The 24,951-nt window shown below is 40.9% G+C and overlaps 3 protein-coding genes across 3 annotated transcripts in view; 1 reads left to right on the top strand and 2 right to left on the bottom strand.

The window, feature by feature from the left end:
- The window catches only part of ddah1 (dimethylarginine dimethylaminohydrolase 1), a 109,462-nt gene extending 90,932 nt beyond the window's left edge, over positions 1-18,530 (bottom strand). The window contains exon 1 of the mRNA XM_088077525.1: positions 18,431-18,530. The gene's annotated coding sequence lies outside the window, so the exon portion shown is untranslated. The remainder of the gene's footprint in view (positions 1-18,430) is intronic.
- Positions 743-3,516, top strand: ccn1 (cellular communication network factor 1). The gene is made up of 5 exons (XM_042512642.2): positions 743-996; positions 1,178-1,409; positions 1,728-2,072; positions 2,184-2,386; positions 2,504-3,516. Exons 1-5 carry the CDS (start codon positions 949-951, stop codon positions 2,804-2,806), a joined length of 1,131 nt encoding a protein of 376 aa, XP_042368576.1. The 5' UTR covers positions 743-948; the 3' UTR covers positions 2,807-3,516.
- znhit6 (zinc finger HIT-type containing 6) overlaps positions 12,630-24,951 on the bottom strand; it is a 38,848-nt gene continuing 26,526 nt past the window's right edge. The window contains exons 9-10 of the mRNA XM_042484234.2: positions 18,431-18,555; positions 12,630-14,475 (exon numbers count right to left, since the gene is read on the bottom strand). Of these exons, the coding sequence (XP_042340168.2) occupies positions 13,913-14,475; positions 18,431-18,555 (688 nt within the window). The 3' untranslated portion in view covers positions 12,630-13,912. The remainder of the gene's footprint in view (positions 14,476-18,430; positions 18,556-24,951) is intronic.

The raw sequence follows: 24,951 nt of genomic DNA, 5'->3' as shown, positions 1-24,951 counted from the left end.
ACTGGGAAGCCAGAAATAGACGCTGTTAAACGTATTTCTGCCCACACCTTTAGACTCACAGAGAAAAACCTACTTCTATTTTAAACGTGGCTACGGCAACATGCCATAAAAGTGGATGAAACTAATTGCTTTCATGCGTAAAAGCATTTCTGACACACAATATGACAAGATGCCCAATTTTCTTAGAGGACACTGTATAACTCGCAATGAAACTAGTTCATAGTAACGTTTTTGACACATTTTCCACATATTGGGTTGTTCTCTGGCACGTTTTTAATCGCAGAAAGCCGTTTGAAAACCTGTCACCTGATGCGCTGAAACCATAAAGTTATAAAATACAAAACGGAATCTCTCACTCATTTGCCTATAAAGAGAAAAGACGGAAGTAATCACGGTGAAAAAAAAGTTACAATGAAGCATTAAACCTCCACTTCTTCAACAGAAAACTCCTCTGAACTCGAGTTGATAGATGTGAGAAGCGAGCAGAGGAAGAAAATGAAAGAGGGGGATAAACAAGAGGGGAAAAATGTGAGACGGAAAAGTGTGTTCAGATGGGATCCAGGGGGGAAAAATCCATTTGAGAAAGAAGAAAAAAAGGAGAGAGAAAGGTTTAGACAGGGTGGAGCTTAGGTCTTGGATGGAAAATGCGCCGAGAAACATTCCTGGCATAGTTTGGGAACAGTTCAGCAGGCAGCCCAGGAACGACGTCAGCTTCCCACTACGGTATAAAAGTCCGGAGGTGGTCGGACCTCAGCAGACTGCAACCGCTTTACCGAGAGCTTCATCTACTCTAAAAGGAGCCTCTAACACCAGAGACTACAAGCAAACAAATCAAGAGAAGACAAGACGACTGAGTGAGGGAATACCTAAGGACTCCTCCGAAGACAGACTATACTTTTCTTTAAAACTTGGATTCCTCTTGAACACGCAGAAGAAAATTTATCCAAGATGCTGATGCTTACTGTTGTCGTTATCTTCCTTGGAAGCCTCAATTTGGTGAGTTATCTCTATTTCTGAAAGAGAGTTGTAATTTTCTGTGTATGAAGAGAGAAAGAAGAAAACGTTTCTTAAAGCGGGGTGAAATGCTGACAGATTTTCGATAGTTTGGGGGTGTTCTGTGTGGCACGACTTCAGAAGTTTCAGTCTCTAATAGAAGATTTGATTTTTGGCTGTACAGGCTTTCTCCTCCCCCTCCTCCTCGTGCCCCTCCGTGTGTGAGTGTCCGCTGGAGATGCCCAAGTGCGCACCCGGCGTGAGCGTCGTCCTGGATGGCTGCGGCTGCTGCAAAGTTTGCGCCAGGCAGCTGAACGAGGACTGCAGCCTGACCGAGCCTTGTGACCACACTAAAGGACTGGAGTGTAACTTTGGGGCCAGCTTTGCTGCTGCTACTACTCGTGGCATCTGTCGAGGTATGTATAAAGATCATCCAGCTCCAGATGTGCATGAATTTGAATTAGTCTGAAGCGTTTTTTCCTAAATTTAATTCAGCAGTGTGGGGACCTGGGTGATTTCAGCACTGTGGAATGCAGATAGAAGGAAACTTAGACTAAACCTCAAAGTACAGACAGCCCACTGTGGAGGGAAAGAGACTCCTCAGGCAGCCCTGAAGAATTTCACAGTTTAACTGATCCTTACCTGGCAGCCATGTGATGTCTTCAGCAGACGTTTCGGAGCAGAGCAGGAAAGAATAACATTCCTTTCCTTCTCTTTTTTTTCTCCCCTTGCAGCAAAGTCAGAGGGCAGACCTTGTGAGTACAACAGCAGGATCTACCAGAATGGAGAGAGCTTCCAGCCCAACTGTAAACACCAGTGCACATGCATCGATGGGGCAGTGGGATGTGTCCCGCTGTGCCCACAGGAGCTCTCCCTGCCCAACCTGGGCTGTGCCAACCCTAGACTGGTCAAGGTAGCAGGCCAGTGCTGCGAAGAGTGGGTGTGCGATGATGGCAAGGAGACAGACATCCTGGAGAAAATCTTTGGCAAAGACATGCTGACTGATGAGTCTGAAAGGGACCTCACCAACAGGAATGAGCTCATTGCCATTGTGAAGGGAGGACTCAAGTCTCTACCTGGTAAGGAAGCTGTCTTTCATGTCAGACACTGTAATTTTTCTGGATATGTACACAGAATATTTTACAATTTGTAAGATTCCAAGATGCTAATGTTTTTACTTCTTCTTTCAGCCTTCAGACCACAACCTGAAGTCCACATGTTTGACAGCCAGAAGTGCATCGTCCAAACCACGCCCTGGTCCCAGTGCTCCAAGAGCTGTGGAACAGGCATCTCCACCAGAGTCACCAACAACAACAGCGAGTGCAAGCTGGTCAAAGAGACAAGAATCTGTGAAGTGCGGCCATGCACCCAGTCACCTTACTCCAGTCTGAAGGTAAGCTTGATCCAGCATGACTGAATGAGATGGAAACATGCATGACACAAAAAAAAATGCATCACTTTTTGGTCTGAGCACAAAACTAATCTCCTTTATTGTTTATTTCCTCTGCAGAAAGGCAAGAAGTGCAGCAGAACCAAGAAGTCAAGCCAGCCGGTGAAGTTCACCTACGCCGGCTGCTCCAGCCTGAAGAAATACAGGCCCAAGTACTGCGGCGCCTGCGTCGACGGCCGCTGCTGCAGCCCCCACGACACCAGAACCATCCGCGTCAAGTTCCGCTGCGAGGACGGCGAGACCTTCAACAAGAACATCATGATGATTGAGTCCTGCAAGTGCACCTACAACTGTCCCCATGCCAACGAAGCCTCCTACCCCTTTTACCGCCTCTCCAATGACATCCACAAGTTCAGAGACTGATTGGTGAAGAACGTCCAAACCCCTCAGCAAAGAGAGAGACATAATCAGGCAGCCAATGGCGGTCCAGATGAATGCAGGGGTGTAAATAGACTACCAATCAACTACCGGCTTCTTGTTGTAACTAGATTCCCAAGGAATTGTGGGCTTACATCATGAGGACTTAATGAAGTGCACTGTTTGCTGTGACTACATCAGCATTCTTAACTAAGATCCGCTTCATATTAATGGAGCATCACAAGTAGCTTCGTTATGGAGCAAGATGTAATTAATATTTGTACATTTATGTTAGTCGCTGATATCAATTCACTGTGTATATGTTGATCCTTTACATCGGACATGACCCAGACTGTAGACTTGTGTGTGTATATGTAGATATGCACATACGCAACTTCAATTAGCATACCATTCTGTATCTTAAGAACAAGACACCGAATTGTAACCTCTGGACTTGTTTAACAAGTGTGCGGTTTCATTCCTTCCTGACGTGGGCATTATTGTTCATGTTTTGTGGCAGCTATTGATCTCCCTTCATGAAAAAAAGACAAAACGAAACATGTCAAAGGATGAATGAATGTTTTTATTATTGTTATTAATATTATTTATCGAAAAAAAATGTAGCTACTTTATTTGGATATTATGTGTCATACTGGAATAAATTGTAAAATGATTTAATTTTATATGCTTCAAATAAAACTGATTTATTTATGAAATATGACAGTGCCTGAGTTCAGTCTGTTCAAACACTGCAGGACACAAACAGAATACAATGCTCTCATGCACAGGGCAGGGGGAGGGTATTTGAAGCCACTATTCCCAGAGAAATCCCTCCTGTTATATCATTCTGTAGACCCAACAGATTCTCAGACAGACACTGAGCAGGGTCAGTCTGTTCTTATATAACACAACCTTAGAGGCTCTCTCCTGACTTTCTGTGCTTTGGAATGCCATTCTGCAGCGAGCTAGCTTGCTTTCATTTGATCTGGCTAAGCCATACACTTGACTGATTCTGAGAGGGGGAAAAAAAGATTAAGTCCACGAGTAGCAATGAGTATGGGAGTATGCCAAGAATCTTAAGTGCTGCTCTGAATGGGCTGGGATTAGACACCATGCAAGGGGGACAATGACTATTATTGTATACAATGGGCTGTATACAAAGAATGCATTCCCGGGTAAGCTTTTTTATTTTTTTTCACACAGCGGGCTAGCACTGCCAAATTGACCTAATTCATTAGTAGTTGCCTCTAAAATTGAATTAGTTGCATTGGCCTCTGTTGGCTTTTAAACCGCAGGGGTCTGCTAAACAGTTGTAAACAGTAGGGAGGGTTTAAGTCTCCATTCCAGGTTTTTAGTTTAAGAGGCATCAAGAAATACTATTATGAGGTAGAAAGGGCGGGTGGGGGGGTGGGTGTGGGTAGACAGGAAACAGGGGTAACATAGTTGCTTCTGTGGTCATAGAAACTTCAAATTCAGTCTTTCAGCTACTGAAATATTGTGTTGCTACTGTCACAAACACCACTTGACTCCCGCTCTGGTGTTTTCATTATGTTTACCTGAGCTCAGATTGGTCTGCATGCTATAAGGCAGTAAATTTTACGACTCCACGGTGCATGAAACACATGCAGTATGAAATGCTTAATTAAAGAGCACAATAACTATCAGTCTGAAAATTATGTGTGTTTTTTCTTTCTCACGCACAAAGTCTGATGGCAGATGCTTGCTGTTGGTACAAATACCTCCAGTACAGTTTGATCTGGGGTAGGGAGAGCAGAGCTACGACAGGGAAAGGTTTCTTTTTTGATCCAGGTAGAGGGAGTGGCTCAGGAATGCAGCAGTGGCTCAGAAAGCAGACATCCTGATGGGCGGCAGATGTTGGAAAATATTTCAGAGCAACATGTTCACTTTAGCTAAGAAGATTTTCCAAATATACACAAACACTCCCCAGTACTCACTTGTGTGCACAAAAGGCATTTTATCTCCACACAAACAACTCTAAAAAACGTGTCTGCGTGAAGGTACTTGGCACTCCTGCACAGCTGCTGGAAACAAGTCTTAATCGAGTGTATTTAATAAGAGGTTCAGCAGGACACATTGCCTTTGATTGAGCTGCATACCGCACAGGATGTGCCCACTGAGGTTTTACAGATTGCTCACATGAAAGGCTCCTGAGGTTTACCTAATCACAAAGATGTGTGGCTGCCCCCTTTGCAGCCCGGATTTACAGTCCAAACACTTTCAGGGAGCCCTCGTTTTGCTCTTTTTGACTCCTGAAGACAAAATTTCCTTCTCTGCCCTTCAGAGTTAAGAAAGCGCCGTGCATTCAGACTGTCATTTGTCTTGTTGACACAATGCAGCGAACTTGGTTATGTAATGGCATCTGTATGTTATGTGAGCTGTACTTTCGGTCATCCGTAGCATTCCTTTATAATGTACAGACAAGCACAGTGGCAAGGTACTCAATCCCTCAGCCTTAGCAGAAAACCCGAACATCAGGATCACTGTGAATATAATTGTCCCTGCCAACACAGCGCAAACCTGTAAAAACTATCGAACACACAGGCAAACAAAGCTCTCACACACATGCAATTAAATCACTCAGCGACTACCTCATTCCCTGAAACCAAAATGTGTTTATATGACAAAGACATTAGCATTAAAGCTTCATTAAGCACTACGTAATGCTGTGCAACCAGAAGCTAACAGGATCGAGAGTGGTCATTACAACATGCTGGAAGCTGCTGAGCACTGATGTCAGCTATTTAACAGCCCCCTTGTCCATAACCTCGGATTAATATTCACTGTTATAAGAAACCCAGGGGCAAGAAGCAAGGAGGGTTAGAGGCTGGCCACCAAGTACAAATGCAGAGGCAGTCATTTGCTTGAGAAAGCACCATCTGCTGGACAAAACAGGGAGAAGCATTCTGTGTATTCAGACTGACTGACCTGATTACACCTGCAGAATTTCAAGACTCATCAAATGTGTGTCTGAAACTGTCTAAACAACTTATAAATCATCATGTATTTTCATATTAAATGTCACATTTCTCACTGACACAAAGTGATGTAAAATACATCAACTTGCCAAATCCAGATAGGGTGTGGGACCCTCTTGTTGCAATCAGCATGAACACACACACACACACACACAGACACACACACACACACACACACAAAGAACGGCAGTGATTTCTTCTGACACACCCATCAGATTCCCATCTGCAATTACATAAGAATAACTGATGAGCAGGCTTAGGGGAAAATCAGAGACGATTCCCTCCCAGGCTGTTGGATTGTTCAGTCGGTCCCCAGAGGGCCGCTGGCTACTGGAGTGATTATTTGCTCAAACAAGCTAAGCATTGATGGGAGAGGCAGCTCTGAGTCTTTGGGCGTCTTGATTCTCAGTCCAATGGAGACAATGTTGGACTGAATAATCTCCAAGGGGGCACATGCCGTCAACGGCTGAGCTAATGCTGGCATAAGCTGCTCTCGCTATTGTTTAACATGGGCAGACCAATGAGATCACGTAATCACAAGCTGTAATTTTGCCTTGCCTTGCCCTTAAATTGTTAAAGAGATTTTAACACTAAAGCTTCTTATTATGATTGGCTCCCAAAATGGATAAAACATGAAAAATTACAGACATGTGGAAACCTGATATCATGGACTAAATGCAGAGGTTGTTTTTAATGCCACTTTCCTCAACCTATTGTGTTTCATTATGATGGACTGTTCTTTGTTACTTAAATGTTCAGTGTGTTGGATTGGTGGAGACATATTGGCAGAAATTGATAAAATGTAACAAGTATGTTTTGATAAGTGTATAATCACCTGAAAATAAGCATCAATATGTTCTCAGTACCTTAAAATGAGCCATTTATAAATATGGAGTGGGCGCTCGTCTACAGAGATCACCATGCTGCACCACCAGAAACAAACACTGGCTCTAGATAGCACCATTTACATTTTTTTGCCTGCCACTGTAGTCTGAAGCCCATCCACAATGTGCAGCTTTGCAAAAACACAGATTTTTTTAACATGAGACTGATTTATTATGTGTTTTTATCGCTTCAAATCACCTTATCCATTTATTTCCGAAAAGAAGAGAATTTTGGGGATAATTGGCTCCTGGTAAAAACCTCCCGAATGTCTGGATAAGTTATAAGAGAAAAAAGGTGAGCACACATTAGCAGGTGCTAGACAAACGGACCAGCTGCAACATGCCAAACGGCATCAAAATATCACTGATTTGTGATGTGAAACTACTTTATTCTAGTTTTGCTGGTTTAAATCACCAGGTCTGTCTGTTTTGGAGTGTAACTAACACTAAACTAACACTGAAGGAATTCTAACAGGGAAAAATTTTAGCTGGTTGAAATGTGCAATGTTCAAGCCAGATGCCACTAAATCTACCTGTATCTTACACAATGGACCTTTAAAGTATTCTGCAATAATAGTTAAGTAAGTTTACTAAATGTAAACACAACTGAGGGCCCAATTTTGAAGCTGGACTAAAAAGGATACAAAAAGTGAACATGAAATCAAGTTTTACATTCAGTAGATTTTTGCTGCATCTCCTGTACTGTAATATATAACCTTTTAATTTATATATACAATCCCAACATCTACTGATGTTTATACTATACTATCTATTACTTGTAGATGTCAAAATAATATAATTCCTTAATATTAAGGTTACTAACAGCAAGCAGATCTTAAAACTAACACATAAATAATGTGACGCTTGCCACCATCGCTTGCTTTCCAAAAAAGAAAGCTATTGTCTTCTATGTTCCAGGTACATATGCTCACATTTGCCAACAAAACTTTTAGTAAATGTCAGTGACATAAATGCAGAGAAGCTATATTAATCTCTTTCACAGATTACAATGATTTACATTTAAAATTGTGACTTGAACTCTTGAGCAGTGGTGGGCCTTGGGATCTAGATTTTGCTGACATTTCTATGGAACATTAAGTGACAAGCAATGTATTTTCCTACTCTTTTGTCTCCCCCATGCTGGGTAATTGCAGTCTGGTTTCCACTATTGTGAAGGGATAAGGGCTAGTAAGGCCTTAGTCATTATATCGCCACCCACTTTCCCCTGTAACACAATTTCTGATTTCTTCTGCATCTTTTGATCTTTGGAGCTAACAATGGTTGTGCCATGGAAATGTAGCTAATGAGTGGCAACTATGACTCGAGGCTCCGTGCACTAAAAAAGCGCCTGCTGGCCTCCGCTTGTCACAAACTGCAATTAAGTAACCACACGAAGAAACAGATTTAAATGTAAGGAAAAAAGCACACACACATGCATTTACCAAATGTGGCCTTACATTTAGTCGTCTTAGAGTCTGTTGATAACACATGCTAGACTTAGCAGGACAGATGGTAATGTAAAAAATCAAGAAGCTGCATGAAAATGGAAGCTGGCATGGCATTTTTTATGATTTTTTATCACAGAGTTTTAATATATCATGGCGTATGATTAATATCCAGTGGGTGGGGACACTTTCACTATATATAACATTTTTTGAATGCCATATCTCAGGTCAGGTGAGGTATATAATCCCTTACAGCATATTCTAGGCTTGCTCTGGGGTTTCTTCCCCACTGGAAACATCAAGAACGGCTCCAAAGAACTCAGCTGCTTGAAACACCTTTACTTCCTTGGCTTCTTTCAATGCAAAGACGCAGCAGTTTCATTCTGAGCTTCCTCTTGATGTCTGAGCTACACATGCTATCTCTGAATTCATAACTATAAATGAGGTTTGAAAAGTAAGTAGATTTTATAAAATACCTGCACTAGTCTGCCTGTCAATCTCACACTTCAGCTTGCTCTCTCTGACTCTAAAATACTTGAACAATTTCACCCAGGGCAACATCTTAGGCACTTGGAGGCAATGAGTCTCAACTGCTTCACACTGAGCCACATGTCACCCCAAGACATGACCTGACAAACTGACTAAATCTCAACAGTATAATGATAGCCATAAAGAAGATCAGACATAGCAGATCAGATGATGACTTCAAAGTGAATTATGACTGGCCATCAGTCATGTTAGTCTGAGGTGTTTGTTTTGGACAGTCTATGACAGTCCATCTCCAGGACCCCCAATAAGACAGCAGTGCTCAGCATCAGTGCTCTCATCAACCCCATTTGTAGTTGTACCCCAAGGCCCATCGTTTATAAAAGGATGACAAAATCCTGCAAAAAGTAACTGTAAGTATCCCACCAAGGCCTGGTTCAAGTACTGGACCTGGTTTCCTTGATCTGGCACATTCACTTTCTCCAAAAAATGTAGATCTTTGAATTGTGTTTGGGAGACTCTAATCTCTATAAAGAGATATCTGCATTTGTATGCAGAATCTGTCGGGGAAGGGACTAGATTTTGTGCTCTGGTTTCTGTTTGTTGTCCAAATAGTATTGACCAAATTATACTTGACCGGCAGGTCAACAGTCTCTGTGGGGAGTCAGAAAACATTGGCCAAAATGCAGTCTCAGAGCCAGAGTTAGCTTTTTATTTGCTTTTTGGAAAGCATTTATCTGCATTTATATGCAGAAAGGTCTTGGCCCATATTTCCTCTGGCTACACCTGACCAGCCCAAAATATTGGCCCCCAGATGATAGCCGATGACCTCTGAAATTGGGAAAACCCTACCAGAAGCATGGCCCCTATGAACTCCTTCAATAAAACAGATAGTACTTTTTGGGGGGGCAATGTTATTTAAATGGTAAAAAATTGACTATATATAAAAGCTATTATTTTACCATTTAAATTGTAAATCATTCCACATGCGCTGTAGGCAATCTCAAAAATTGCATTATTTTAATCAAATGCAGTTGAAGGTTTGCAGCTGGAAAAACAAAGTGTTGAGGTGAAATAAATGGTTACATGTTTGATTACATTTTGATCATTTGGTTCTCCCTTTTCATTTTGCAAACCAACAAATTGTTAATGTGATGATGTGGAAATACAGTTGGGACAGAGCAGCTATGTTAATGTAGTACTGAGAAAATCTGAACACAAAAACTCATGACGCTCAGTGGCAGGTGCTCTAAAAACAACTTCAACCCGATAACTTGAGGCTGATAATAAAAGAATAACAGACAACAAGCAGGCTGTGTTAGTTCGGACCGTCAGATTGACATGAGACAGACAAAAGGGAACAAGTGAATCACTTCCTGCAAACAACTTACTAGGGATCAGTCTCCGAGGTGACTGCGGTGACAACATAGCTGGTCTGTTTGTGTTGAAGTGTGGTGGTGGCTCTTGTTTATTCTAAGAGCAGGATGAATTTAATCAGCCAAAGGTTCTGGAGCTTTTCTGCCACAATCTGTCCTAAATGGTAATTTAGTAAGTTCATAATACTGTGGACAAACTACAGTCCTCACGTGTGACCTCCATGTTATGAGTGTAGACTTATGAGGGAAATATTTGGAAAAATCACAAAGATGGAGCCTGCACATCCTGAAAGGTTATGTTTTTGTTGACCAAAGAAAACTTGTAGTATTACATAATAACTGGTTTCAGATTTTATAATAGTCTTTTAAGCTCGACAATGAACAGGCCATAGAAAACCACTGTGGTACAGCATTTCTTTTCAGGAAAAACAGATGGCCTCATTTAGTGGTACTTCTCTATGGTTGGAACAGTCAGATAAGCGAAACATCGGTTGAATGTCAATTCAAAATGTGAAATACGCATGCAAAATTGTAGACTTGGTTGCAGATGAAAAGTGTTTGATTTTCAGCACTGGAAATGTTTTCCATGCATTTAGGAGGTTCTGCTTGATAAATGATTCTCAGTGTGCCTAATGACAACCACTCCATGTGCCATGTGAAAATGGGTGACATCAGGCTCTGGAAACATCATTTTGTGCTTCAGTACCTGCTTTTCTTGATGCAGAGTCCTGCCAACATTGTCCTGTTTCTGGATAAGGCCACCGCAGCAGAGTCATGTCCTGAAGCTGGTCTCATAAAAAACAGCTCTGCACGCAGCACAATTGAGCCCTGCCCACCAAATCAGGGCTAATTAAGTGCAAACCAACTACAGAAATTTCAAAGGGCAATTGAGTTAAATTGGAGGAATTATTTTCAATGCCTGTGTTCTCCGCAGACTAAAAAAAGCTCAAATTTGCTTTTAACAACAAACAGAAACCAAAGCAGAGCTTTTGTGTGGTCGCATTGAGTGACTTTATTGAGATAGAAAATTAAGAGAACTGCTAAAATAAAATGGGTGGTAATTCAACACAGGCAAAGCCACGACAAATAAAGGAACAGATGTGCAGGCACCAGAGGTTACCACTTTGTACTTTCAGTACTTCAGTTCTATTCAGTATTAGTCTGCCATTAGTCTTTTTAAAGAAATAAAATGACATTTTCAGAAAAAAGACTTATTTGCTTTCTTGCTGTGACTTAAGCCCCTTTAACACTACCTGTTCAAGGCAGGAATATTGCGCTGTTCTGCCATTCTGCTCTCTTTTGTATGATCGCAGGGATCTCTTGCCTTTAATCTGCCATAGAAGGTAGGAACAGTGCCAAAACTGTGTCTATATGAACAGGACAGCTGGCAGGATGGGATCATGGGCAAGACTGGTGCGACATTTGGACATTTGGAGTGTTACATGTGCGACCCACCTTGGGAAATTTAAAAGCAGATAATAGCAGTTAGTGGCTAACTCAAAGAACGGTAATTAACGTCTGCAAATTAAGTAAATAATGAGATCTGGAGCTCCCTACCATCTGAGCAGAGAACGAGTCAGCCGCCATTTAACAGAGAAGGTAAATTACTGTTATTGCCATGTTTATACCATTGTTGTTGTTTAGAAACCACTGCCGACACAAAGGCTATATGACACACTGGAGTCCAACACTGTTGTGTTTAACGTCGTACCCATCACACCTCTTTTGATTCCATGATGCCGGCATGCGATTTAAAATCACAGACTAGAGAGAAATTATGTTGCAGGTGTTTTGTTCTGTGTAAAAAAATGCTAAGGAGGCTTAAAGAAGGGATTAAGTAGTGGTCCTATATTGCAATTTCTGTGAAAAAAGGGGCTTTAAAGTAGGTGTGTAAGCTTGGTAGGTGGATTTTGGCACCTATGGACTGAGCAAGGCAAGCTGTTTCCTGTTTCCAGTCTTTATGCTAAGCTAAGCTAACCAGCTGCTGACTGTAGCCTTGCATTTAACAGACGATATGAAAGTGGCATCAATCATTTCTAATTCCAGACAAAAAGGTAAATAAGCCTATTTCCCAAAATGCCAGTCTATTCTGGTCAAACCCTGTCTGCCAAATTTTGTACATACAGATTACATATGTGGTCCAAGTAAAAGAAACTTTTATAAAGCAAAAACTAAGTAATGCTTTTGGTTTCTGTTTATTCAGAAAACTGTATGAAGGCCCAGCTGGAGAATGTATGAGCACATGGTCCAAACTGTATGGCAAAACTTGCACATGAACATAAATGGCACCTAGGGAAAGGAGTAAATGAGTGAGGGGTCTCTGCGGCATCTCTCACAGAGGGATGCGCAGTCAGATGTGAGCTCATTGCCTCTGACTGCGAAAGGGTGGAAAATGCGTCATCATAGGCCAGACATCAAAGAATGCCGGTCCATAGGGGTTAACATCCAAAAGAGGTTGACAGAGGTTATAAAAACACATCTATAAACACAGGCCCCACCAATGAGCCATACTGTCAGTTATTACTGGCACTCTGTTGTCGTAATAAACTAACATTAGGTAAGAGTACGGCACGTAGAGGCACCACAGGCGCAAGAACATTCACAGAGGGATACACCCCAGAGGTGTGAGAAAAACGAGCATGTCAACATTAACTTTTATTAGCTGATGGAAAAACGAGACTAATGGTCTTACTGACGCTTGACAGAGAGAAGAAATATATTCAACTTCAAAGGTGATGGGGGCCCAGCAAGGTGCTGGTTTCACTTAGTTTTCAATTAAAACAAACAGTCAAGAGAAGGACAAAGAACCTAATGATTGTTTAACACAAATAATAAAACTACAGAGCTTTATATTGATAACACATTTTATATGTAGAGCATTTTTTCAACTAAAGATTAAAATTAAAGGTCGTCTGTTTACAAAAAAGCTTCATAGTGACATTTATTGGGATAGGATAGATAAGGAAAAAAATAAATAAAAACTGATACAGCATATTATTGCAATATTTTGCATGACAATATTGTGTTGATACACATAAGCAAGTGTATATATAGCTGAAAACTTTATGTTATTAGATAAAACAGATGCTGACAGTTTTCATTTGGGGACACGATATGTAGTTGGAAAAAAGTAATAAACCACCATAATATTGCATAAAATGTCATTACAATATTCAGCATATCGCTATACATTTAAAAACAATAACACTGTATTGTTTCGAAGTTCCTTTTTCTCAACGTCTTGAGGAATTCTCCTTCATGTTGTCATCAAATTGAGTTTCACAGTGCACTGGTCCCTATTGATTTTGGAAACAGGACTTTACAAAACAAGCTCATCTCAAGGTCCATTTATTAAATGTTCTGGAACTTTTAATCATATCAAATAATTAACATTATGAACAGATGGAGTATGATAAAGAAGACCGAAAGCTTAAGAACAGCTGATAAATGCACTTCAAGATAGAGCTTAGAGAGAATAGTAGATATTTAGCAGTGTTTAGCAGTGTAACAGCGTTCCTGAAGTACAGAGTAACTTTTAAATTTAATTGCAATACGGATGACACTTTCTAAAAGCTAAATTTTTGTCATGTTTGGTCTTATGTCAGCATCCACCACAGATGAGCAGCAGTACAAATAGACAAAAAAAATCCCAAAAAGTCTTTATTCAAGAAAACATATGTCCAGACCGATTAAACCTAAATAATAAACATTAACAGTGAAACTGAAATGATTCCATGTATATACAATACAGCACAGATACAGTGGTATCAACTGTATCTATCATTTATTAAATCTAATGTTAAAAATAACTGAAAATACTGTTGGATTGCATTGGTCCACTGTATATGGACATAAGATTGAAAACTTCCTGTCAGATCAGATATGTCTGCCTGCTCATTAATTTCATCCCAAATATCTGAAGTTATCACTCACGTCCACAGCTGTAAGCAGTCTGACCTGACTCATTTTCATCATGACAGTGATGGGTATGAACAGGCCCCGGCTCTTTCACAGCACCCTCCTTATACATGCTGACCTCAGCACTCTTCTCTGACAGCTCATTGTCATCAGCTGAACCAGAGATGTTCTCGTTTATGGACTGATCCCTGCTGCTGTCACTGTGTTTATTAATATCATCATTAACATTAACCCCAACACTGTCTGCTGGTTTGTCTTTAATCGCCTCCATGTCACTAGCAGGTCTTTTTGCACCATCACAGCTATAACTAAATGAGGTGTTCTCTTCAGCATTTCTTTCCTTCTCTTCTTCCTCACTACTGTCTATGATCTCTCCCTCCTCTACCTCTTCCTCCCCTGCTTCTCTTCTGGCCCTTTTCACTTGTGGGAGTTCAGTTTCAGGGCTGGTCTCCGGGGTTCCTGTCCAGATGTTGGTTCCTCGCGGGGTGCAAGCTCCTTGTAAGGATGGTGAAACTTGGTTCACCTCTTCTTTCTTTGTTGCAAAATTATTGCAGGCTGATGCAGGTTGAGCTGAAACAATATGATCCCATTTGTGTGTAAAATGTATGATTAGACACGGCTCTTGCAACAGTAAAATTCCTACATGTCCAAACGTATACACAAGTGATCAGCGAGTTGCACAAGGATGGTTATAGCACAGCTGGGGTCATGCTTAAACAGAAATGGTTAGAGAGAGAGAGAGAGGGAGAGAGAGAAAGGGGGGAACAGTACAGACAGTTTGGGAATGATGACGCTATAGTTTGGCTCCATGCTGGTTTCCAGGATGAGGCAGCGTGCCAAGCAATTAGTTATGCAATAAAGTAGGGTGGACATGTGTGAAAGAAAGGCTGCAGAGTAAATGACTGTGAGAACGATAATTGTGAATTATAAGCAATTACTCCCAAACATGATCTCCCTGCAGTCTGACGAATTATAAAACGCATGAACACATTTATTTGGACACTTTTTCCGACACATTTTTGCCTGTGTCCTAAGAAATGGTTATTCAGCTGAGCCTATAATATGAAAGATTAATGTAATTCAACTTTTATTCTTTGTCCTGTAACAAGACACACAATTAAAAATCTATGCCTGACTCTCTGACTATTTATCTTCGGCACGAACCATAACTTATACAATTTAAAAGCTCCACCATTTTTTGAGCTCATAAAGTTGTGGTAAAAACATAACAATGTTTGCCACACACAGACTTTACTTGGGCGGCCCAGGTGTATTAACTGCATTTTTTATTTTCCTATTATTATTTTCATTTATTTTATCGGTCCAAGGAACGATGCCATCCAGCCCGCCCTTACCCCGCTCTCACTCTCTCTAAAGAACACACTGACAATAGACTTTTCTGTTAAAAAAGACCCTCCTTTCCCTACACTCTTAAGATCAAGTTAACACTGATAAGCTACTCTATAGTCTACCTATGAACTTAACTTGGGCTGTAAACAGTTAATCGGTTAATTGCCAACCATTATTGTGACCAGTTCAGCATTTTGGTCTACAGGTTAATTTTGCTACACCCAGGTTACTGCACTGTCCACCTTGGTTTGGTGGGAAACAGACAGCTACCATCCCGCCTTAGTTTCTAGAGACATAGTACCCATTACCCACCTTCTGGTTTCCAATGGATAACTTGGCTGTTCTGCACTGCACACCAGCCGGGGTGGGTGGGTGCTAGCTAGTGGTGCTGTTCATTTTGTCATTACCATTAGCATTGCTGTCCTGACCCAACAGCATTGCTGTGGAAATAGTGCAGCGCCCTCTGGTGTCTCCCAAGGTCACCCTGGGGAGTAAGCACCACAATTCTGAACCCCTTCATCATTGTTAACTATGTTATCACTGTTAGCTTTGTTAACACCATTAGCAGTGTCAGCATGGAGAGAGGTGCTTACATAGTTAACAATGCAACAGAGGGTTTACCAGAGTGACCTGGGGGAAGACCAGAGGGTCGCCACCATGTGTCAGAAAATAAAATAAAAGGCAAAACATTTACATCACAAAAAAACTTTTTTCTAAAACAAAAGCATTTTGAAATGTGGCACTAAAGACAAAGCCAGTAAAAAATTGCTAGTCAGTTATGGATCAATCGGTGTTGAGCTATCAAAAGCAAATTAAACCAAAACTGATGCTCCTATTCTTAACGCAATGCTGTAAACATAGCTTCCTGTGCATGGCCGCTGGTGTAATAGATACCTGACAGTAAATCTTTGTTACTCGTGTAACACTTGTTCAATGATATTGCTGCATCAAATACTCACAAAAGCACTTAAACCATCATGACACCCATGTGAACTTTACGTATGGCCAACACTGTGTTACTTTGAATTCAAGCACCCCTTCTCGCCTCAGATGCTAAGCTATCTTTACCTGCAATTCAATGTCCTCAGACTGGAGCAAATTGCTTTGGCATTGTTTGTATGTTTGTCAGGAGTACCAGGCAGATTTGACCCTCCTCTGACATGTTTCCACACTGCAAAACAATGCTATGACAAAGAACTAATCTGACAGTCCAAACTAACACAGCCTGCTTGTTGTCTGTTATTCTTTTATTATCAGCCTCCACTTATCGGGGTGAAGTTGTTTTTAGAGCACCTGCCACTTAGCCTCATGAGACTTTGTGTTCACATTTTCAGTACTGCATTACCATAGCTGCTTTGTCCCAACCGCATTCCGCCTTTAACAGGGCTAACTTGATCATGACTTATAACCTCGCTCAATGGAGCACCTACAAAGGGGCATCTACATTTGAAATACAGACATTAAAATGTTATTCAACAATCTGAGCCAAAATGCTGGCTATAGGTCTATAAGGCCACAAGAAAAGTGAACTTTGACCAGCCTAATGTAGTTTATATCAGGAGACTGACCGGCCGCATGCTGCATGGTTGGAGCCTGCTGGACCCTCAGGATCACTTTATCCTCACTGGATGTGCCGCTGCCACAGTGTCCGATTGCCCTTTATCGCTTCCTGCCCAGCTTCCCAGGCCACTGTGTGCGTAATTATCAGGATGTTCCTATGGCTAACATTATAACATTATAGCAAAACAGTGTGGCACCAAAGCCTTATCACAGAAAACACACACTCAGACTCAGGCTAAAATTACCTCATTCGTCATTCAGCCTGTCTGGGTCTGACAGTGTAATGATACTGGGTTAGTGTGGTCTTTTGTGACCATACTAACCCTAGTGAGATAAACACAGCTTGACCACACTGTGCACATCTGAGCAGGAGCAAACCGCTGTATGCTTTTTCATGATATGCAGTCGTAATTTGTCATGACTCTTGTTGGCCCTAAACATCCGCCGATGGGAGTAAGGACTGACAAACAGGTGAGAAAAGCCACAGGCTGATCTCCTGTTGTCTCATCTTCTGTCATTTCACAACTCATAAGGTCACCGTTCAACAGTAAGCTATGTTTGATCCTCTTTTTGGCCACGGACACTGTTGAGGTTAGGTTGGTGTGTGTGATGCTGTGCAGAACACCCTCATTTCCGTTGGGGTAGCATGTTGCCATAGTGAAAAATAAGGAAAGAGGGAGTCTCAAAGTCTCAGCTGGAGAAACCAGGACATGATACAATGCTGTTGGAATTGGGGAAGTAGAGAGGGGTTGGTGTTTTGGGGCTACGTAGGGTTTTGACTTCTGTCATATTTCCACTCTTTTGTTTAGTTACAGAAAACATAGGTGCAAGATGCATTAAGCTGGATATAATTTTTTTTCAGTGTGTTCAACTGTGATCAGTTGTTATTGTGACAACACCTGCCAGGAGGAACGTAAAATGCATCACACTCACTGGTTCAAGAACTAGAACAGTTTTGTCGTATTCTTACACCTTTTTACCTTACTGAACAGAAAAATAAAACCATACAGCAATCCAAGTTTCTGTCTTTCACCAAAATAAGACTACTATTAGCCTAATTGTTAGTCATGTAGTTAGTTAGTCCACTGTCACAACAATCAGAAGAGGTAGGTGTGAAAATATGCTGATGTGCATGCTGTTTATGCCAAATTTCTCTGACTCTCAGCAGTCCCTGAGCAGCAGCTCTCACTTATTTCTCGAGGGCAGTTTCAGTTAACATGTTTCAACAAAAATGTAATTAATGACCACAAAAGAAACAGAGAAATAACACTTACTGTATCATTTCAAAGGTGACACATTGCTCATTTGAAAACATACTACTCCATTGCTCATTTGGTCGTTACAGCAAAAGCTTGCCCCAGCTGCAAGTCAGTTTGCGTTCTGGAAGTTAGCCCTTTACAACGGTTGCTGTGGCGATGGTACACATAAAAATAACTGCCACTCTGGCCATTATGCAACACTGATCTAAAATGATTGTTCTACTTTTATTTTATTTCTATGGATTATTATTACTTTTTTATTTATTTTTTTTACAAGTAAAGCATTAATGTGTTAGTTTTGATGCAGACGTAAGCTTACGGCCATGACATTTAAAGCTAGATAAGTGTTTTCTTACCTGGTCCTTTCAGTGGATACTCCTTCCAATGATCTCTGAGCACAACATGCAGCACAGGATATTCAATCAGTGTTTTGAAGCTCAGGTTGTCCCTTAGGGTCTTGCAGATGTCCAACTCATGGTACCTATTTCAGATCAAATTAAGGGAAAAAAAAAAAAAAACTCGATTATAAGGTAACTCAGTTACGGCATGCTGGTTAAATTATGTGACATTAGGCTCATTGTAGGTAATTTCAAGTTTGCTAAGTAGCAGCAAAGACAGAGCAAACTGCTGTTGAAACTCTTTAAGTGGCAACTGTAGCTCTAAATTTCCAGCCGCCTCTGGCAATGTTGATGACTGAGAATCTTTAAAGGATTGATAGAGATTTGAGTCATGGCTTGGCACATTAAAGACCCTGCTTGGTGTTCGTCTCAAGAGACACGAAAAGGGTCTCTTCCCCTCCTTAAGCTCTTTGTGTGAGATGACATCAGTCTAGTCTTGTCTCTAAGTAGTCCTGTCACGCATTAGGGATGGTCATAAATCACCAGACTAAATAGTTAACTGGATTCTTGGGAGACACGGCTTGCTTCGGCACTCAACTGTTTCAGAACCATACAGCTTAGGCTGTCATCACCAAAATACAAGACATCATACATTTTGGATATATAAAGAAACTGGAACCAACTCCACCTACTGTCAAACCCGCGCCAAACTTATGATTGTCGAGCCATTGTTTGTTTTGCTAAAAGCACAAGCAGCCTGAGAACCGCCCAGGTAGACACCCACTCCCAAAGCCAATCAAAGCACTGTGCTATAATGTGACATTTACAGGTCTGTACTGACGGGCCAGCTTCCAAGAAGTCCTCCCTCCTGGAAGAGTTTCTCTTAGGTGGGCTACAGATCATTTCACAAGATCCCACAAATAAACGGCCAAATGTGTTGGCACTTCCTGCAGGACGGGATAAAGGAAAAAAGAGATAGCCTGTGGGTCTCAAAGCACACAGGATATTTCTTGCCACAAATAGCTGCAGGATAATTCTGGCACATCTCTACATCAGAAGAGTAGAAATATCCCACAAAAAGATGGGTTAAAGAGTAGAAAGGAAAAGATACCAGCTACAGGGTCAAAGGTTAAGCATTGAACCCAGTTTGTGAAGCTGGTATGTAGAAAGTAACTTAAGAAAGCAGGATATCTACAGGGGCTGCATCCATTTCCAATGTGCATACCAGTCAAGTCCTGTTTCCATTTCATTTGTTTTTATGTCTCACTCGTAATTAATTAATGCTCACGGATGTTTTTTATTTTTGCGGATCACCAAACTAAACAAAAACACGAGTGTTTGAAAACAACAGTGAAAGAAGAGTAGATGGCAAAGTAGATTGTGGCTCCCTGTGGTGTCGATGTGATTGTTAAAGTTCTGGCCATTTCTAGAAACATGGCTGGATGGCTCAGCCAAGAACACGCACACATCTGGTCTCTATATTGTGTTCTAGTGAATGAACAGAACAGAGAGCAAGACTGATGTTCCCTTCACGGAGGCTTCTATTGCTATCCCCTCCATCGCTGAGACCCATCAGCAGGGATATTGCACGAGGAAGGTGTACGAAAGGAAACTGCAAATATTTTCATAGCGACTAGACGTGATTTTGATAACAATAACAATGCTGGAAACCCAGATTTTTCTTATGCAAAAAATAAAAGTCTGTAGTTGCCTGCTAGTTGATACCAGCAATGTTTTGTGAAACTGACTCTTGTTTGGGTTCATGTTGTTTTTGGATACTCTTTGCATGCTTCTGGCTGCAAAGGGTTTCCAGGATTGTGTGGTAATATTTTTAAGGTCATCTTTTGTTGTTGCCGTTGTTGTTGTTGTTGCCAAGACTATGTCCTCAGTGAACCTTATGTAATGACAGACTATGGCCTTTTTTAGAAATGTTATGAAATTAGCAAATCAGACCTTGCATAATGCACATAATACATATGCAAAAACCTGTTGATGTAATAATTTGCAGATCTCTGAAATATGTTCTGGTGACATTGCAGCTCATGATGAGCATGATCCAACTGACTGTCAAGTGTCATCTGAATGAATACCAGGACCAACAGTCTTCCAGCAGAACACTGCATTATAACAAGACAACCTATGTCATTCACTTCATTTGTCTATGGTTTTAATGTTTTGTCTGATCAGTGTATAGTAGACTTACGCTTGTGCATTTTGCACTTGCACTCGCATTTTTTGGATTGACAAGATGTTTCATGTGTACAAATGAACTCACTACAAGGTCTGGACATTCAGAGCTCATATACAAACTCTTTTCTTTAGACTTGGGGTGAAGATACAGTGTTTATAGTACTCAAGCATTTCCCAGCCTATGATATCAAAGTTAAGACTGACAGGAAAACTCAATAAATAAAGATGGGCACTGACTAATACAGGTACAAATATTCCCACTATACAACTGTGCGTGCGCTGAACAATTACGCAATATAATCTGCTTGCTATTTTGGTAACAATACCCAAAACCAGTCCAGCATTGCAGGAGACCTGAGGAAGCATCTGCAGCACAGAAACAAACTTGAACATAGCTTTAGGGCAAGCTGAGGGAGAGCAGATCGACAGGCTCAGGAGGGCTAAGAAGAGGGTTTGCCACAAATATGTGAGAGAAAACACTGCTTGGACAGGACAGAAGCATTACTGTCTGATGGATCCACAACACTAGTTTAAAAAAAACTGAATGCACGCACAGAGGTTTCCTTTCTTGGCTGGAAATGTAAAAACAGCATCTCTACTTCTGGCACGTCAACAAGTTGGCTAAGAGGAAAAGAAGAGGTAAGGGAAAGGAGTAAAGGGCATCCTCTGGATCTAAGGAGTGGGATGAATAAAACATAAACATTAAAAAATAAAAACACAAACAAACATCCAGACGGGTGTGAATGGATCTCTTGATGCAAAGTGTGTCTCCTTTCCAGTAAGAGAATGTTGACTGGTTACACAGCTATGTTTAGTTTAGCACAAGAGCTCCTTTATTGGAGTGGGTTGATATTCCAGTAGACATTCAATAACAAAAACATGCAGTCATAGCCTTTGTATTAGACTTGGCAAACAGCCTCTAGGTAGCCATGACTACTGCTGTCCATTACCTCACAACATTAATAATAAGCTTCAAAATTAGGGGCTTTCGTCTAAGACTGAAAAAACATGGAGGCCACTTTGTGGTTGCAATGCTTTTACCTTGCTTGGGACCCCTTAAAATGGGATGTGACCTCAGTCTGGATCGGCCTCTCTTATTATTAGAGCTTTAGTATGTGGCTATGGTCCTGTTATGTAATAGTACCTAGTTAATTTAAGATAATTTTCCCTCGGACAAGCATCCTAATTTTGCCCTAATTCCTTTCATCTATCCCCAATATAATGTTGACAATAAATACTTCATAATCCATCATTATACAGCCTCATACTCAGAGCTATTAAGGTATGACGGGCAAATGTTACTAAGATGGAAAGTGAGACCGTTAGAGGGAGATTTATGCCCCTGTATTACTCATTATCACAGACTTGACAAGACATAGTCAAACCATTCTTTCACCGTAGTCTGATTTCTGACTGTCAACATATCAGGCTAATAGCTGTTGGAGTCATCAATAAAATATTTCTCTGGAAACTAATAACACTGTCATGTGGATGATGCTAAATGACTCATTTATTAAAAGTTTCACTGGAAATGTCTGTACCTTGACATGACTATGTCATGTAATACTAGCCCGCTGACTAACACTGAATAGCTGACGGAAGCAAACAAGGCGTCACAACGTCAAAGAGATGCCATAGGGGGACTAAAATAAAGTTGTTAACATCGTGATAAATTTCATGTTTGTTGATATTTTCAGGTAAAAGAGTAAGTTGTAGGGCGGGAAAAGGGTCTTTCAATTAAATATGACATGAATTATGTATTACAGGCACATCCTATATAAAACTGTGTGCTTTCATCACTTCACACTGCTTCTTCTTGCGATAGCTAGAAGCCAGAAAGAAGTTTTGCATCTGTTTATGCAGTCGATTTGCAAAACAGCTTTGCTGTGTTTCAGAAGTGATATATGCTTTCTTGTGGAAGCACATTAGCAGATTCTGTTTGTATTTTTAACATGCTGGGGGGAAAGACCATGATGATTTCCGTATAGGATGACATTACATCCATTCCCTGGACAGGTGAATACATGTGACTTTGCAGTACTAAAAACACAACTGCAAAGTTCACTCAGTCTGTCTATTTTGATGCTATCTGGAAACACCTTATCAAAACTCCCAATTGTCTGATGTCATTATTAAAGGTTTAAAATGAAAAATGGGGTATTAGAGCTGTGATTTTCTTTGGCATAAAAGAGACCAAGTGAGTGGATTTCCCTTCAGTATTCTTAACAAACGTGCAAAACTGTGTAACTTTTTCATGTCACAATGCAGGCCATGATAATCAAAAGAAAGGTATCACTGTGCTTTCTCTTGTTGCAATATTTGACATTGCACGTGTTATTTAGCACTGTATTGCTCCTAAGAGCACTGGGGCATGTGCAAAATCATAAAACATCTGCAGAGTTGTGTCCTGTTACTCATGCAGGCATGCATATGTACCATAGCTGCCGCAGCGGGGTAACTCTTCACGTGTGTGAGAATGTGGAGAAATCCTCGGGTTTATCAGGCTCTCACAATCCCTGCTCTGTGGCTCGGACTTATGTAACATATGTTTAGCATCTAGGCTTTTTTTTTGTTTGTGGTGGGGGGGGGGATACCCAAACGGAAAAGCTTACAATATAAGATCTATCGGGCCAAAATGCATGTAATATGCTTTATTTGAGAAGTAATATATTCTAGCTTCTGAAAATGTGCTTCTTGTGCACGTGCCTCATGCACAGCCTGATCTACATTAGTTCAAACATGGCTCAAATGTCTTCTCTACCACATCTATAATAAGTCATATTGAAATAACAAATTCTAGGACATGCTGAATGCCAGACTATGTAAATCACCACCTATACCTTGTACATCTTGTCAGCATCAGTATGAAATCCAGACCTCTAGACTTATGGTTATTGTTCTTTGTTTTGTTTTCAGTTTGTCACTGGTGTCCTTGCACCTCTCTAAAATGTCACTCTGTGACACCTGAAAACATAGTGGAAGACATTCTGAAGTCTTTTGATGACTATAAAACCTTAAATGGTGATATGAAGTCCCTCTCACAAGTAGGAACTCTGCACCATGACTCGTTGATATAGTTTGGCTCCTATGCATTCAAAATTCCCTCCACCATGGCCACAAAAACACATGACACAGCAGAGTGGCCATCCAGACGAGGACTGCATACTGTACTCCAGTACCTATCCTGAGGTGTAATCAGTAATCTTTAGAATATTTACAATATGTCAATTTATCAATCACAAAATGTGATCAAGACTCACCTATAAATGCTTAGAACTGCGCTGGTGACATTAATTTGGTACTAAGTAGCACTTTTAGTTCAAAAAACAACCATCTGACATTGTAGATCTTATGTGTGTGTGTGATTAGGCATCATTTGTCTTTTTGGCATTGACCTGATTTGAAACACGAGTCAGCAAACGTATTTATTTTCTCCTAATTTAATTTTGACTTTATATTAGCATAAGCATATTCTGAGCTGTCCTCACAATCAAGTTACCATTAGCTTGTCTTTTCACTGACCTGCTAAGCCTGATACATTATTGACTTGTGATTATGCAGCGCGATAAACTACCTTGTAATGACGGTCATTGTGAAGGTGACGTTCTGTGGCATTAGAGTTAATGACACATTAAAAAGTATTCAAACTTTCATTAAATCCAAGTAAGGGCAAAAGGTGACAGCCTGACAGCTCATACTAAATCTTGGCTCACGTGTCACATCGCTACACTCGTCTTTCAGTAACACCTCTCTATATGCTGCCATAAAACATAATTTATCTGTTTTGAAGGTGTGTGCAGCCCGGCCCACTGGGCAAAACAAAAGGAGCATGTGTAAGATACGAGGATGAAGGATGGGATGAGAGGTTTCATGACGTTTCATGCTGGCCAGGGGTGTAATTATTGTAATCATCATTCACGCCATGCCTAAGTGGAAATGGAGGGCAGCCAAAGAATGTGAAAGTAGGCGAGGCAAATGGGTGCTATCAACACCATTCCCTGACCCCATTTTCAAAAAAAAAAGACAGACAGATGGGGCAGGAAGAGAGAGCACACAGGACAGAATCTTTGGCCACAAAAAACGAGTGTGAGACAGAATGAAGGAAAGCAGAATTGGATTGTGTATGTGAAAGTTGCAAAGTATTTTCTTGACCAATGGCTTTTCTAAATGTTGGAATCACAGCCAAAAGGGGTGGAGAAAAACCTCTTCAGCCCTCCCTGCCAAGACTCTGTGCAGCTTTGCAGGAATTTACAAGTCACTGATGTCATGTTCATAAACAAATTATTTTGATTTGATACATGCTGAATAAATCAGCCATGACTGGCAAGTCTAATCAAACGGACAGAGCG

The sequence above is a fragment of the Plectropomus leopardus genome, chromosome 5 (genome assembly GCF_026936395.1).
Source record: "Plectropomus leopardus strain MGB_pleo_1.0 chromosome 5, ASM2693639v1, whole genome shotgun sequence".
NCBI classification, from domain to species: Eukaryota; Metazoa; Chordata; class Actinopteri; order Perciformes; family Serranidae; genus Plectropomus; species Plectropomus leopardus.
The sequence above is the reverse complement of the archived record's forward strand: the minus strand, read 5'-3'. Positions and strand labels throughout refer to the sequence as shown.